The following is a 15,463-nucleotide window of genomic DNA, read 5'->3' as shown; positions in this document are numbered from 1 at the left end:
CAACCTATCCTGTCCTGCTGAAAATGCTTTAGAGTTGGAAGGCGTCTCACTACCAGTGATTTCTGAATTGTGCTCTCTGAAATCCAGAGGTTCTACCAAGGAGCCCCAGGGCACCCCTGCTGCGAGGACTGAGGAGGACACAGGACGGCAGGGTGCTGAGCCCTCCCTCCGCCCACTTCAGCTAATGCAGCGCTGCTTTTCATTGTTTTAAACGCTAGGTTCCGGATGGCATTTCATGTGAAGAAAAGAGATCCCTGGAAAAAACAGGAAGATTGAAAAAAGAAAAGGAAAAAGAAAGGAAAGAAGGGAGGGAGGGATAAAGGGCAGAAGGAATAAAAGATTCCTTTTTGTTTCTTCTTTGTTTTTACAGATAAGAGTAGCAGAGACAAAATATTTGTCCTATATCTTTATGTGAGAAAATTTACACTGTCATTTAAATACTTTTCTGAATCCAGCCTAATTTCTTCTTTCCAATGACAGTTACATTTTGTGAATCTATTTAGGATGTTGAAAACCAGCTTCTAAATCAATGCAGATACAACTGTCACAGAGCTGTTACTCAGCCAACTATTAAAGACTTCTAAGTTTTTATTAGCCCTTTAATATCTTGCAGTTATTTGTGATCTTGTATTACATAAACGTTTCTGTGGAGCCTCATATAATATTAGCATTTTGCTATTAGCAATATTAGCATTTGTCCTCAGTCCCTTCTTCCACTGCCAAACACAGGATGAAAGATGATAGAGAATTCTACCTACTAAGAGTTTGAACTTGTGCCCAGAGCAATTAAAAAAATCATCTTTATTTAGATATAATTCACATACCATAAAATTCACACATTTAAAGCACACAATTCAGTGATTTAAAGATACTCACAGAGTTGTGTGACCATTACCACAACCTAAGTTTAGAACATTTTCATCACCCCGAAAAGAAACTCAGTACCCCTCATTAGCAGTCACTCCCCATGCCATCCTCCCCGCACCAGCCCTAGGCAATCATTAACCCACTTTCTGTCTCTATAGATTTGCCTCTTCTGAACATTTCATAGAATGGAATCATATAATATGTGGCCTAGCTTCTTTTACTTAGCATAATGTTTTCAAGGTTCATCCGTGTCCTAGCATACCAGTACTTAATTCCTCTTCCTGCCAAATAACATTCCATTGTGTGGATATACTACATTTTACTCATCTTTTCATCGGACACAGAGTAATTCTTAAAGCCACACGTTTCTAAATTCTTGAAGTCCAGGTAGCTGGGATTTACCCAAGATAATGGAGAGATAAAAGTGGCAAATCAAACACTGCATATAGGAAGCAATGAGTTATCCTTCCCCCTTAGTCAATGGACAGAAAATTACCTTACATGCTTACCTTATCTGGTACATTTTTGCTTAACATTAAAGGAAAGACTCGCTCGTGAAGCCAGAACTTGCGATCATTGTTATTACAGCCGTACAGGAAGATATTACTCTTACGGCTGTGGCCGTGGAAATCACAATACAAGAGAACCTCCCTTTCTTCAAGAAGTCTGTTGGGGGTGGGGGAGGCAAACAAAGAACTCAGTGGATATACAGGGCATGAGCATGATCAAGGATCCTTTGGAGTCTCTTCCTTAAAGATGTCTGTTGATACTTTCCCCCCTAAGAAAATTTCAGCCCCTAATGACCTTCAAAGGACCCTATGCCCAAACTCAGCCCCTGCTGGAAACATGTCACCAGCACTCCTTGCCTCTGCCAGCCAGAGGAACTTGATGGAAAAGGGGATGTGGAAAGGGGAGATGGGTAGGCCTTGCATAAGCTGACAAGAAAGAGGAGAAAATCTACTAAAGGAAAGCCCACTCTGGTGCAGAACTGTGGAAAGAGGGAGAGAGGCAGAGAGGGGAAAGAACCAAAGAAAGCCTTGGTTTCTGACATTCCAGGGCTAGTTCCTTTAAGACTCAGCTCTTCTTTGTTTCCTGATTACCAGGACACCTCCAAACACCTTCTCCATGATGATGATGGTGGTAACAATAATGCCCCACATTTACAATGTGCAGGGTACTGTGCTAAATAGATTACATGGATTATCTCATTGAATCCTCACAGTAACCACCCAGCACAGGTATTATTATCCCCATTCTACAGATAAGAAAGCTGAAGCGCAGAGAGGTTAAATCACTTCCATGGTCACAGAACCAGCCAGTAGTAAAACCAGGTCTCAAACCCAGGCCTGCCTGACTCCAATATATGCTCTTAGCCATTTTGCCTACCAACCCAACACAACTCTCAGCCATTCACACAGATAGGGTGAGAAGGTGCGTGCGTTCACATATTCATATCTGCTGCAGTTTCATGCCCAGTGAAATGGAAGCTCCTTTAAGGCGGGTGCTATTCTATCATAGGCTTCAACTGCTTTTATATATGCTTGGAAAATGCAGATTTATTTATTATTATTATTTTTTTTTAAATAAATTTATTTATTTATTTTTGGCTGCGTTGGGTCTTTGTTGCTGCACGCGGGCTTCTCTAGTTGTGGCGAGCGGGGGCTACTCTTTGTTGAGGTGATCAGCCTTCTCACTGCAGTGGCTTCTCTTGTTGTGAAGCACGGGCTCTAGGTGCATGGGCTTCAGTAGTTCTGGCCCACAGGCTCTAGAGCGCAGGATCAGTAGTTGTGCCCCACGGCATGTGGGATCTTCCCGGACCAGGGCTCGAACCCGTGTCCCCTGCATTGGCAGGCGGACTCCCAACCACTGAGCCACCAGGGAAGTCCCATTATTATTCATTCTTCGTAAGAGGCAATATAAGATGGTAATAAGGCATTCAGACTCTGCAACCAGAGAACTAGCTCTATGACTTTGGGCAAGTTTCTTAAACTTTCTGGGCCTTAATTTCCTCATCATATACAAGATGGGGATATTGACTGTGCCTACCTCACAGGGTGAATGTGAAGATTAAATGGGTCATGTGTAATACTGCCTGTCGTACATAAGCACTGACTAATTGTTAGGTACTACTATTATTATTACTGTTACACAAGTCTCATCATGAAGACCTATGAACTCCTTGACTTTTGACCTTTTCCATTCAATCATTTCACTTATAAGTGAAATGCTTCTAGCTGAAATCTCGCATGTTCAGTTTCAACCCAAAGATAAGACATGATTTAAAGTTTGAAAATGAACAAACCCAAGTGGCTGCAAAGAGAATGTTGAAGACTGTCCACAAAGCTATACCCGATTCCTATGCCATGAGAAGAGATCTCATGCCATCAGATAGTGCTGACAGCGTTCAGAGTAAGACCAATAGATAAAGGCCTCACCTCTTGATCATGTTCCTGGTGTGCCAGATGCAAGGGAAAGACTCCTTCAGAATAGTTTTATAATGCCTGTTCAAGTCCCTTCCAGCCAATGAACAACGATAATTCCCCACGATCACTCCGTCTGGATTTAACATGGGAATCACTTTGAAGATAAAGATATCTCTGAGGAGCTGGGCGTCTGGGGAGTTGCTAAGGATGAAGTCCAAAAAGCCTTTCATAATCCAGGAGCCATTACTTTCCCCAGGGTGCACTCTGGCAGTCAAGACCACAGCTTTCTTTGCAGCTGCCTCTTGAGGGGTCCGGGCTGGATTGGTGATGGTGAGCAGGTAGACGATGTTTCCTGCAAGGCTCCTGCATAAAGTTCGGAGTTTGCAGAACTGAGATTGGACGGGGCTGTTTGCCACTGACAGGAGGAAGCATTGCAAGTCAGTGTACGTATATGGGTAGAAGTGTGCAAAGAAGCAAGTGTCCTGGTCATGTGGAAACTGAATGGTCCATGTGAGACAGTAAAAGGGCTGCTGCCCATCATCCGTGTTGCTCCTATAGTACCTGATTTCATTTCCTTCTCTCCTCCAGCCAATGCTGTGGGTGCTGGCATCCAACTGGGAATACATGAGTGGCTTCATCCCTATAGTATAAAGGCTCTTGGGTTTCAGGAGGTTGACGATGGTGAAGCGATAGGTGACATCTTTTCTGGTGTTCTGAACTCGAAAATAAAACCACTGAGTGTGCTTATTCGTGTAGAGGTCAGTTCGCAAGGTGAGTTCATACTCATAGGTGTTTCTGTAATAGAGAACACAGAAGAATATCTCTATAACTCCACACGCCTCTCAAAAAACAAACATTGTTTCCCTCTGGTAAAAACATATCTTATTACAACAGAAAAGCCTGCTACATCACACATTTATTTTCTTATTTCCCTAGTTTTCTAATTCACATATTAGGCTAGCAGGAACTTGGGAAAAGAAAGTTTATTCGGAGTGGGACAGGAAGAATCTCAAAACTTACACTACTGCACAGCATTTCTGGGAGCACTGTGAGCTTCTTGGTGTCTTTTGAGAGTATCCAATAGCAGTTTCTAACCACTTCAACACATTTCTCTTTAACACACTGAACAGTAGTGAAGCCAGAGCCCCATGTTGGCTGTTAGCTACATCCTGGACATCATCACTGTAGAGGAAACCTGTAAGCCCTATGTGCTATTTTTATATCTGATCCTCACTTATTTGAAGATGAGGGGGCATCTCTGGAATGCTTTCACCTTGTTGAACTTGCAGAAGACAAAATACAAATGCCAAAAAGCATGGAAAGATATTCACCCACATGCATAATTAATGAAGTACAAATTAAAATAGGATGTCCTTTCCCCCTCCATCTCATCAACATTCCAGTGCTGGGAACCAGGCACTCTCACACACAGTTGATGGGGACTGAAATCACATTGGGAGGGCAAATGGGCAAAAACTAGCAGTACTGAAGTGATCAAACCCTGAACCAACAATTTTATTTCTAGAGTTTATCTCATAAAACCACAAATACTTAAAAATATAAATGCAGGGAATTCCCTGGTGGCCCAGTGGTTAGGACTCTGCGCTTCCACTGTAGGGGGCATGGATTCGATCCCTGAAATAGTGAAATAGTCGGGGAGCTAAGATCCCGCAAGCTGCACAGTGCGGCCAAAAAAAAAAAAAAAATGCATAAGGGTATTAATTCATTAAGCAAAATACTGTAGACATCTTAATTTCCCATCAGTTGGGGACAAGGCAAATAAGGTATGGAGTATCCATACAATAGGACAATATGAACATCTGTGATATGGCCATAGAAAAATATTTAAAATTTATTAAGTGGAAAAAAGCAACATGTAAAACAGTATGTATACCACTTTCCTATTTTTAAAAATACATAATTTGTGTATATTACATATTATAGAGAGAAAATTAATGCATATACACAAAACTATAAACAGTTGCTACATCCAGGAGGTATGATTATAGAACTGCAACTTTTATGTTATTTTTATTGAGACTGTAAAAACTTAATAACCAGAAACCCAATTAAATAGAGTTGGAAGACCAGAAGAGGGAGCTCTCATGCCCTGCAATGATAGCAGAGCCCAACAGGAAGAAAAAAAAGACTCCTTTTCCTTCCTGGCAAGGACTCAGCCAATGAAAAGTCACAGACCCTTTGTTTGCTGGAGCCCTCCCAACATCCTTCTCCTCTCAGTGAAAGTGTTCTCCCTCTCTTGTGGTGTGGGACTTGCATGTGGTGTCCCCCGTGGTTGCAGACCCTGAATTGCAGTTCTCTGCCAATCCTGAATAAACGCATCTTTGCTGGAGAAATATCTGACAGTCTGTTTATTTCAGGTCAACAATGCAAATTTCAAACGTGCACTAATTTCTTTTAGAAGTAGAAAAAATAATTTAGATAAATTTTCATTCTGAAAAGTATGAGTCACAATGATTCCATTCTTCTTCATCGCCCTCACAATTACCTCTCATCACTTTTCTCTTTCACAAAAACACTCCTGATCGCTAACATGATTCCTGAAGACACTTCTCAGTCACTTCAGTCATCATCCCCTTGGGAAATTCCTCTTTGTTACTCACACTCTAACAGCTTTCTGCAGGTTCCCACTCTCAAACCTTGATTCAAACAGTAGAGTATCATCTTCTGGTCCTTGCAACGTGACTGCCAGTTCCTTGATAATCCCTGGTTTGCCTCCCACTCTGGAACTGGTGAAATAGGAATCTTCGGTGGGCACTGAAGATGAGACAGACATACTCAGTCCAAGTTTCACTCAGAATCCATCTATCCAGCAAATATTAATTGAGCCCCTCTGTGTTCAGCACTATTCTAGGTTAAGAACAATGAGTATTTTAATTTTCAATTGTCCTTGCTGAGACTTTTAATTTTTAAAAATGTATATATTTGAAGACCTTTAAGTAGTTTAGAGGACTTCCTTTTGCTACGTGGTTACCCCTGGCAACTCAAATACTGCTTATACCCATTTAAACTCTAATTTAAAAGGATGTTGGCAAAAAATTACATTCTAAGTGGAGCACCGGAAAACATTTGGAATCTTATTCTACAAGAACAAACAAAAAGCCAAATAGCACCTATTTATTAATTTAAAAAGAAGATAAAGGGGGAAAAAAAGAGAGAAAATAAAGTACACTCCATGTCATTGTTTGGTATATCATTCCAGATTTAAATATAACAAAAATAGAAGCATGAGAAGAACTGGCACGAGTGCGATTTGTCTAAGAGGGGAAACAAAATATCATAGTAATTAGTGAAAAGAAAAGGTTATGATTGAAACTTTTTCTTTAACATTAAGCTAAAACAAAAAACATTACATAATTTATATTATTTTATTTAGGAAAATTTAGATTATAATCAAAACCGCTTTCTAATCCTTGGAATAACAAAGAATCAATTGTTAATTTTTTTTTTTTTTGGTGGGCTTACAATTTTTCAGACAAATTCAGGGAGAATGCCATGTGACACCTTTGATTTTTCGCAGTTACTTTTGCAAAACTCTTTTAGGCCCCCCGGTTCTCCCAAGGACTCTCTTTGTACCACACTGTTCTTATCAGTTGTGTCCAGAAGAATCTATTTTGTCATCTTTTGTTGATGTTCTCTTTAACTGATAACTGATAAAAAATTTCTAGATTCTCAGTTGTCAATGGCTTTGCAGTGGTGCAAGCAATTCTTTAACATTCATCAACTTCATACAATTCTGCATCTCTTGTAAGGATAATTTCACTATTAAAAATATTTATTTATTTATTTGGTTGCACTGGGTCTTAGTTGTGGCAGGCGGATTCCTTAGTTGCAGCTTGTGGGCTCCTTAGTTGTGGCTCACTGGCTCCATAGTTGAGGCACGCAGGCTCCTTAGTTGTGGCATGTGAACTCTCAGCTGCGGCATGCATGTGGGATCTAGTTCCCTGACCAGGGATCGAACTCAGCCCCCCTGCATTGGGAGCACAGAGTCTTAACTACTATGCCACCAGGGAAGTCCCAGGATAATTTCAGTTTGCAATTAATTTTTTACTGTACTTGCATTATGTTGTCAGATGTTAACAATATCCACCATCAACAAGTGACTGCAAAGATGCTGACCATCGGGCAGGATAGATACGAGAATTAAACAAACAGAAACATGTATGGGGTCTGATTTTATAAGTAGTCAGTTCATTAGTAAGTATATTCACATTATGATGACTTTTGCTTCTATACGCAACCTTGCCACTGTGGAGACTTAGAGAATAAATATTTGGATAATAAATGAAAGCAAAGGAGAAAGCGAGCATAAAAAGGAGTGAAAGCACAGAGGAAGTAAAAACAGAAGCAGCAGCAGGAGTACAAGTAAATCCATTTAAGAGTTGGGGACCCATGTTATTCGATCTCTTCATGGTACCACAATCAAAGTACGGATCGGCAACCAGATGTCATTAATATAGGAATTTCAATATTTTCTTTAGTCTTTAAGGTAACTTAAAAACAATCCAGGGGCTTCCCTGATGGTGCAGTGGTTGGGAATCCACCTGCCAATGCAGGGGATACGGGTTCGAGCCCTGGTCCGGGAGGATCCCGCATGCCGTGGAGCAACTAAGCCCATGCGCCACATCTACTGAGCCCGCGAGCCACAGCGACTGAAGCCTGCATGTCTGGGGCTTGTGCTCCGCAATGGGAGAGGCCGCCGCAATGAGAAGCCTGCGCACCGCAACAAAGAGTAGCCTCTGCTTGCCGCAACTAGAGAAAGCCCGCGCACAGCAACGAACACCCAACACAGCCAAAAGTAAAGAAAATAATTTAAAAAAACAAAACAAAACAAAAAAAAGATCCAACTCATAGCCCACAGTAACATTTTTCAGTAACAAAACCTCTTTCTTATCTTCCCCTCAATATCCTTATAGCAAGTGGTTGCTCTAGGTCTCCTAAGCTAACAAACTCCCAGATTCTCCCCGGAGCCCCATCTTCTCAGTTTTCTGTTTCTTCATTCCTCCAACAGTGTGGGCTCAACTCTCCTTGATGAATCCAAAGGACAAGAAGATCAAGACAGCTGCCACAAATGTGTAGTAAGAGGACAATAAGGACAATTCACAAAAGCTGCCATATCAGGAGAACGAGCTCTCAACCCCAGGGTTTCCTCCTTTGTAGAAATATGTCTGGATAGAACAGATGAAGCAGTGGCGATTCACGGTCATCTGGTTCACTGAAAATGACTACAGCAAAGTCAACGAGAGGTGAAACAGGCTTATAATATTCAAGAATTTCTTGAGGTTGCAGGAGCAGTACATCCCCTACTATTTATAACCCAAGTCTACTGACTTATGATCTGAGTTTAAAGTCTCCCAAGCTCCTCCTCAGACATTCCATAAGGTGGAGCTAGGTGGACTATGAGTTACTTCACCTTTTCTACCTCACCAGCTTTTGCCAAAATAGTAACGAGAGCTCAAAATCAAGGCAACTGGGAGCGGAGCTTGTGTAACCACATCTCAGATGGGTCCTCTCTGCTAAAATTGGCTCATTTTATTTTTCTAGTTGTAGGAATGTAAACACATTGCAGTCCCTCCTTCCTATTACTGTTTTTTTCTGTAAAAACTTCCCATGATTTCACTGACTTAACACATCCCATTTCTACTAATTACACTTGGTACATGTTCCTCCTCCAATAAAATAGATTTTTTTTTTTTTTTTTTGCAAAGAAAATGTTTTATTTAAAGTGTTAAATACCATCACGAGAATGAATTTGAGTTTTACATTAGTTGGTGTTCATTACAGGACTAATCTGCCCTTTTTTTTTTCCAAGTGGAATTCCCTTTACTTTTAAAACATACTATATACAGGGCAGCAATGGTCACTGGAATAGTGTTATTTACATGACTAGACCACAAGTCGAGGTGCTTTTCTGATCATTACTATCTATTAGCTTACTTCTCTTTAACATGATATATCTTTTCTGCCTTAAAGGGTACTATTACCATCTGTTTCACATCCTCCCCAGCACTTGTTATTGTCTGTATTGCTGTTATAGCTATTTTAGTGGATTTGAAGTTGATTCATCCTTTCCATAAATATCCTTTGTTAAATGGAGGAAATCCTCTCTTATTTCTAGTTTTCAGAATGTTCTTATGATGAAAGGCCTGATTTTGTCAAATGCTTTTTCTGCTTTGATTGAGATGACTGTGTGTTTTTTTTCCCTTTGTTCTATTAATGTGGTGTGTCTCATCAATTTTCTTATGTTGAACCTCCCTTGGATTCCTGGAACAACTCTCCCTTGGTCATGGTATATAATCCTTTCCATATGCTGTTGAATTTGGTTTGCTGGTATTTGGTTGAGGATTTTTGCATTTATGTTCATGAGGAACACCAATCTATAGTCTTCTTGTGATGTCTTTGTCTGGCTTTGAATACTGGCTTCATAAGCAGAGCTGGGAAATGTTTCCTCCTCCTCTGTTTTCAAAGTTTTGAAGCATTAGTGCTATTTCATCTTTAAATGTTTGGTACAATTCAAACAAATCCTGTTAAGCCATCTGGCCCAGGGATTTCTTAGCAGGAAGATTTTAAATTACTAATTCAATTTCTTTGTCATAATCTGAATTATTCAGACTTTTTATTTCTTCCTGAATCAGTTTTGATAAGTTTTTCTAGCAATTTCTCCTGTTCATCTAGGTTGTTTAATCTGCTGACATAAAGTTGTTAATAGCATTACCTTGTAATTGTTTTGATTTCTGTAGAGTTGCTGCTTGTGTCCCCTTGCATTCCTGATTTCTATAATTTGTGTCTCCTCTCCTTTTTTCTTGGTTGATCTGGCTAAAGTTCTGTCAATTTTGTTAATGTTTCCAAAGGACCAACTTTTGGTTTGATTTTCTGTATTACTTTTCTATTTCACTGAATTTTTTTTTTTTGCAGCACGCGGGCCTCTCACTGCTGTGGCCTTTCCCGTTGCAGAGCACAGGCTCCGGACACGCAGGCTCAGCAGCCATGGCCCACGGGCCCAGCCACTCCGCGGCACGTGGTATCCTCCGGGACTGGGGCACGAACCCGTGTCCCCTGCATCGGCAGGTGGACTCTCAACCACTGTGCCACTAGGGAAGCCCTGACTTCTGTTTTTATCTTTATTATTTCCTTCCTTCTGCTCACTTTTGATGTAGTTTGCTCTTATTTTTCTAATTTATTAAGGTGGAAGCTTATGTAATTGATTTGAGATCTTTCTTCCTTTTAAATACAGGCATTTAAAGCCATAAATTTACCTTGCAGTGCTTTGGCTACATCTCATAAATTTTGATATGTTGTTTTATTTTCACTCAGTTCAAAATATTTTTGAACTCTTCTTATGATTTCTTTAACCCATGGGTTACTTAGAAATGTGTTGTTCAATTTGCAAATATTTGTAGATTTCCCAGATTTCATTCTGTTGTTGATTTCTAATTTAATTTTGCTGTGATCAGACAATATATTTTGTATGACTTCAATCCTTTTAAATGTATTAAGACTCGCTTTACAACCTAGTATATGGTATATCCTGGGGAATTTACCATGTGCCCTTGAAAAGAATGTGTATTTTGTTGTTGGGTACAGTGTCCTGCACATTTTTATAAAAGACAGGAATTCTACCACTAGGGTGCCTGCAAATTAATGCAGGAAACCACAGAGTAAATGACAGTCATATGCACATACTACAAAATACTCACTACGGTTCAGGAGGTGGAGAAAAGAAGAGCAAATTCCCCAAAGATCCAACATCTGATTTTCAGGAAGGGGAATAACAAGGAAGAAGCTATAAAATGGACTCAGAACTATTAAGAAAATATAATAACATTTTAAAAAAATGATTGAAAATTTAAAACTGATTGGTCATGAATTTCAGGGCTCCCACTCAGGTTGGTCTGGAAAAGACAGTTTCTTTATCACTAAAATATGACTTTTTGAAAATCACTTTTATTATAGAAAATATGTTTAGTGTAATTTGGTCATGATTAATCACTCACTGTTCAGCGTGATGACAATACCTGAATCTAACTGATAGACAACTGTGCCTTTTTCTTCTCCTACAATTTCTGGTGCCTTTTCATTTCCTGTAGGTTGAAAGAAATATTCTGGTTGAGGTGGAACCCACTCTGAAAGAAGACATTAAAAAGTACAAAATAAGAAATAATACAAAAAAAAAAGAAATAATACAAAAGGCACTTTATTAAAACTGACATGAAATCATAATAATGATTATTCAAATGGCTAGTATGGTTGAATCAAACCAAATTCCCACCCTAAGTTTCCAGTGTGTTTGTAAATTAATTATGTCTTGCTTCTTTCTATAAAGACTATGGAGAAATTTTTAACAAAAAGCATATACAACAGAAGTATCAACTTTATTTTTTTAGATTTTTTTGATGTGGACCATTTTAAAAGTCTTTATTGAATTTGTTACAATATTGCTTCTGTTTTATGTTTTTTGGGTTTTTTTGCCACTAGGCATGTGGGATATTAGCTCTCCGACCAGGGATTGAATCCACACCCCCAGTATTGGAAGGTGAAGTCTTAACCACTGGACCGCCAGGGAAGTCCCAGAAGTATAAACTTTAAATAGAAGACCTAAAAATAAGGCAGAAAGGTCAATATAGTTGTTCCATCAACTCTTCAAAATTTGTCTCTGAGCTCCCAGTCAGGAAAATATGCTCAGCTACATATTTTTTATTAATATAGAGGAATAAGTATATCAGTTTCTTCAGAGGAAACAAGGTTTTTTCATTAACACTCAATTCTGAAAGATTTCTCATATGACACTTGGGTGACTTCTCAATATCATTTTAAGTACAGTAGCCACTGATGAAAGCCAAGGGCATATATAAAGACACAACTTAAATTCAACAGTACATCAAAAGAATCATACACCATGATCAGTGGGATTTACTCCAGGGATGCAAGGATGGTTCAACGTTTGCAAATCAGTCAATGTGATACATCACATTAACAAAAGGAAGGATAAAAATCATATGATTATTTCCATACATGAAGAAAAAGCATCTGACAAAATTCAACATCCATTTATGACAAAAACTCTCAACAAAATGGGTATAGAGGGACTACCTCAACATAATAAAAGCCACATATGTCAAGCCCACAGCTAACACCATACTCAACGGTGAAAAGCTGAAAGCTTTTCCTCTAAGATCAGGAACACGACAAGGATGCCTACTCCCACCACTTTATTCAACATAGTACTGGAAGTCCTAGCCAGAGCAATTAGGCAAGAAAAAGAAATAAAAGGTATTCAAATTGGAAAGGAAGAACTAAAACTGCCACTGACATATATGATATACAGAAAACCCTAAAGACTCTATCAAAAAACTGTTGGACCTAATAACAAATTCAGTAAAGTTGCAAAATACAAAATCAATACACAAAAATTGGTGCATTTCTATACACTAATAATGAACTCTCAGAGAGAAATTAAGAAAACATTCCCATTTACCACTGCATCAAAAAGAGTAAAACACCTAGGAATAAATTTAAACAAGAACTATAAGACATTAATGAATGATACTGAAGAAGACACAAATAAATGGAAAGATACTCTGTGCTCAAGGTTGGAAGAACCAATATTATTAAAATGTCCATACTACCCAAAGCAATTTACAGATTCAATGCAGTCCCTATCAAAATTCCAGTGGCATTTTTCACAAAAGTAAAACAAACAATCCCAAATTTTATATGGAACCATTAAAGATCCCCAATAGCCAAAGCAACCTTGACAAAGAAGAACAAAGTTAGAGTCACCATGCTCCCTGATTTCAAACTCTATTACAAAGCTATAGTTATTAAAACAATATGATATCTGCATAAAAAGATACATAGATCAATGAAACAGAACAGAGAGCCCAGGGAATTCCCTGGTGGTCCAGTGGTTAGGATTCTGTGCTTCCACTGCAGGGGGCACTGATTTGATCCCTGGTCAGGGAACTAAGATCCTGCATGCCATGTGGCGTGGCAAAAAAAGAAAGAAAGAAAGAAAGAATAGAGAACCCAGAAATAAACCCATGCATCTATGGTCAATTAATTTATGACAAAGAAGGCAAGAATATACAATGGGGAAAGGACAGTCTCGTCAATAAATGGTGTTGGGAAAACTGGACAGCCATATGCAAAAGAATAAACTGGGCCTCTATCTTATACCACACACAAAAATTAATTCAAAATGAATTAACGACTTGCATGTAAGACCTGAAACCATAATACTCCTAGAAGAAAACACAGGCAGTAAGCTCCTTGACACAGGTCTTGGTGATGAGTTTTTGAATCTGACTACAAAAGCAAAAGCAATAAAAGTGTAAAAAAGTGGAACTAAATCAAACTAAAAAGCTTCTGCACAGCAAAGTAAACCATCAGCAAAATGAAAAGGCAACCCTTTATTTTTTTAATTTGGCCATACCACATGGCATGCAGGATCCTAGTTCCCCAACTAGGCATCGAACCCAGGCCCTGGCAGTGAAAGTGCAGAGTCCTAACCACTGGACCACCAGGAAATTCCCAAAAGGCAACTTTCTGAATGAGAGAAAATATTTGTAAATCATATATCTGATAAGGGGCTAACATCCAAAATATATAAAGAACTCATACAACTTAACAGCAAAAAAAAGATCCAATTGGAAAATGGGGGCTTCCCTGGTGGCCCAGTGGTTAAGAATCTGCCTGCCAATGCAGGGGACACAGGTTTGAGCCCTGGTCCAGGAAGATCCCACACGCTGTGGAGCAACTAAGCCTGTGCGTCACAACTACTGAGCCCGCACTCCAGAGCCTATGAGCCACAACTACTGAGCCTGCGTGCCTAGAGCCTGTGCTCCGCAACAAAAGAAGTCACTGCAATGAGAAGCCCGCACACCACAACAAAGAGTAGCCCCCTGCTCACCGCAACTCGAGAAAGCCCACACACAGCAATGAAGCCCCAATGCAGCCAAACAAACAAAGAAACAAACAAAAAACCCAAAAAACCCCACTTCTACAGGGTAGGAACAGATGACCTTAAGACTGCTCAGCTATTATGCCAACTCAAAATGTGCCCCCTAACAATTTCCAAACACCCTAAGGGCAGTTCTGTCCCCAGTTAAGACACTGAGCCAATCCTTGTACCTTCAGCTTCATCTCTTTTCTTTCATGTTGAAGGCTCCATGGTTACCCAAACATGTCTTGTTCTTTTTCTGTTTCCTCTAACTGGAGTACTTTGCTTTGATCCTTTCAATTGGATCACTTCTAACTCATCCTTCAGATTTCAGCTTCCATGTCAACTTCTCTTGGAAACCCTCACTGAACTTCCAGGTTGGGGTTAAGTGTTCCCAGAGGGACCAAATGCTATGCAATTGCCTGGTTCTATCTTTAACTTCCTCACTAGTCTGTGAGCTCTGAGTGTCTCCATTTGCTCATCACTATATCTCTAACACCAAACACTATACTTAGCATATGGTAGATGCTTAATGAATATACAATGAATGAATATTATAAGAGAAAAGTGAGAAAATAAGAAACACCCAGTTGTTTATCAGCAGTCTTAAGCAGAGACATGAGTGTTCGAGCAATCATAAAAGTCCCCACTTCTGAAAATCCTTCATAAAATGAATGCTAAAGATTGCACTTGCATCAAAAACTCAAAGATATGGCCAACTATGTCATAAAAAAAAGTCTCCACCATTCCCACAAAAAACTCCAATCAACTCAAAATATGATTAAAAAATAGTAGGGCTGGGCTTCCCTGGTGGTGCAGTGGTTGCGAGTCCGCCTGCCAATGCAGGGGACATGGGTTTGTGCCCCAGTCCGAGAGGATCCCACGTGCTGCGGAGCGGCTGGGCCCGTGAGCTGTGGCTGCTGGGCCTGCGCCGCAGCGTGAGGGGCCGCAGCAGTGGGAGGCCCGCAAAAAAAAAAAAAGAAATAGTAGGGCTTCCCTGGTGGGGCAGTGGTTGAGAGTCCACCTGCTGACACAGGGGACATGGGTTTGTGCCCCGGTCCGGGAAGATCCCACATGCTGCGGAGTGTCTGGGCCCGTGAGCCATGGCCACTGAGCCTGCACATCTGGAGCCTGTGCCCTGCAACAGGAGAGGCCACAACAGTGAGAGGCCCGCGTACGGCAAAAAAAAAAAATCTTTACAAACAAGAATAATCTA

At 40.0% G+C, this 15,463-nt stretch overlaps 1 protein-coding gene across 1 annotated transcript in view; it reads right to left on the bottom strand.

Annotated features, from left to right (window-relative positions):
- Positions 1 to 15,463, bottom strand: part of AGBL2 (AGBL carboxypeptidase 2) — a 42,987-nt gene that overhangs the window by 12,740 nt on the left and 14,784 nt on the right. The window contains 4 exon segments of the mRNA XM_007455720.1: positions 1,377 to 1,533; positions 3,303 to 4,085; positions 5,912 to 6,065; positions 11,324 to 11,431. Coding sequence (XP_007455782.1) covers positions 1,377 to 1,533; positions 3,303 to 4,085; positions 5,912 to 6,065; positions 11,324 to 11,431 — 1,202 coding nt within the window.

This window comes from Lipotes vexillifer, unplaced genomic scaffold (assembly GCF_000442215.2).
Source record: "Lipotes vexillifer unplaced genomic scaffold, Lipotes_vexillifer_v1.1 scaffold977, whole genome shotgun sequence".
NCBI classification, from domain to species: domain Eukaryota; kingdom Metazoa; phylum Chordata; class Mammalia; order Artiodactyla; family Lipotidae; genus Lipotes; species Lipotes vexillifer.
The sequence above is the reverse complement of the archived record's forward strand: the minus strand, read 5'-3'. Positions and strand labels throughout refer to the sequence as shown.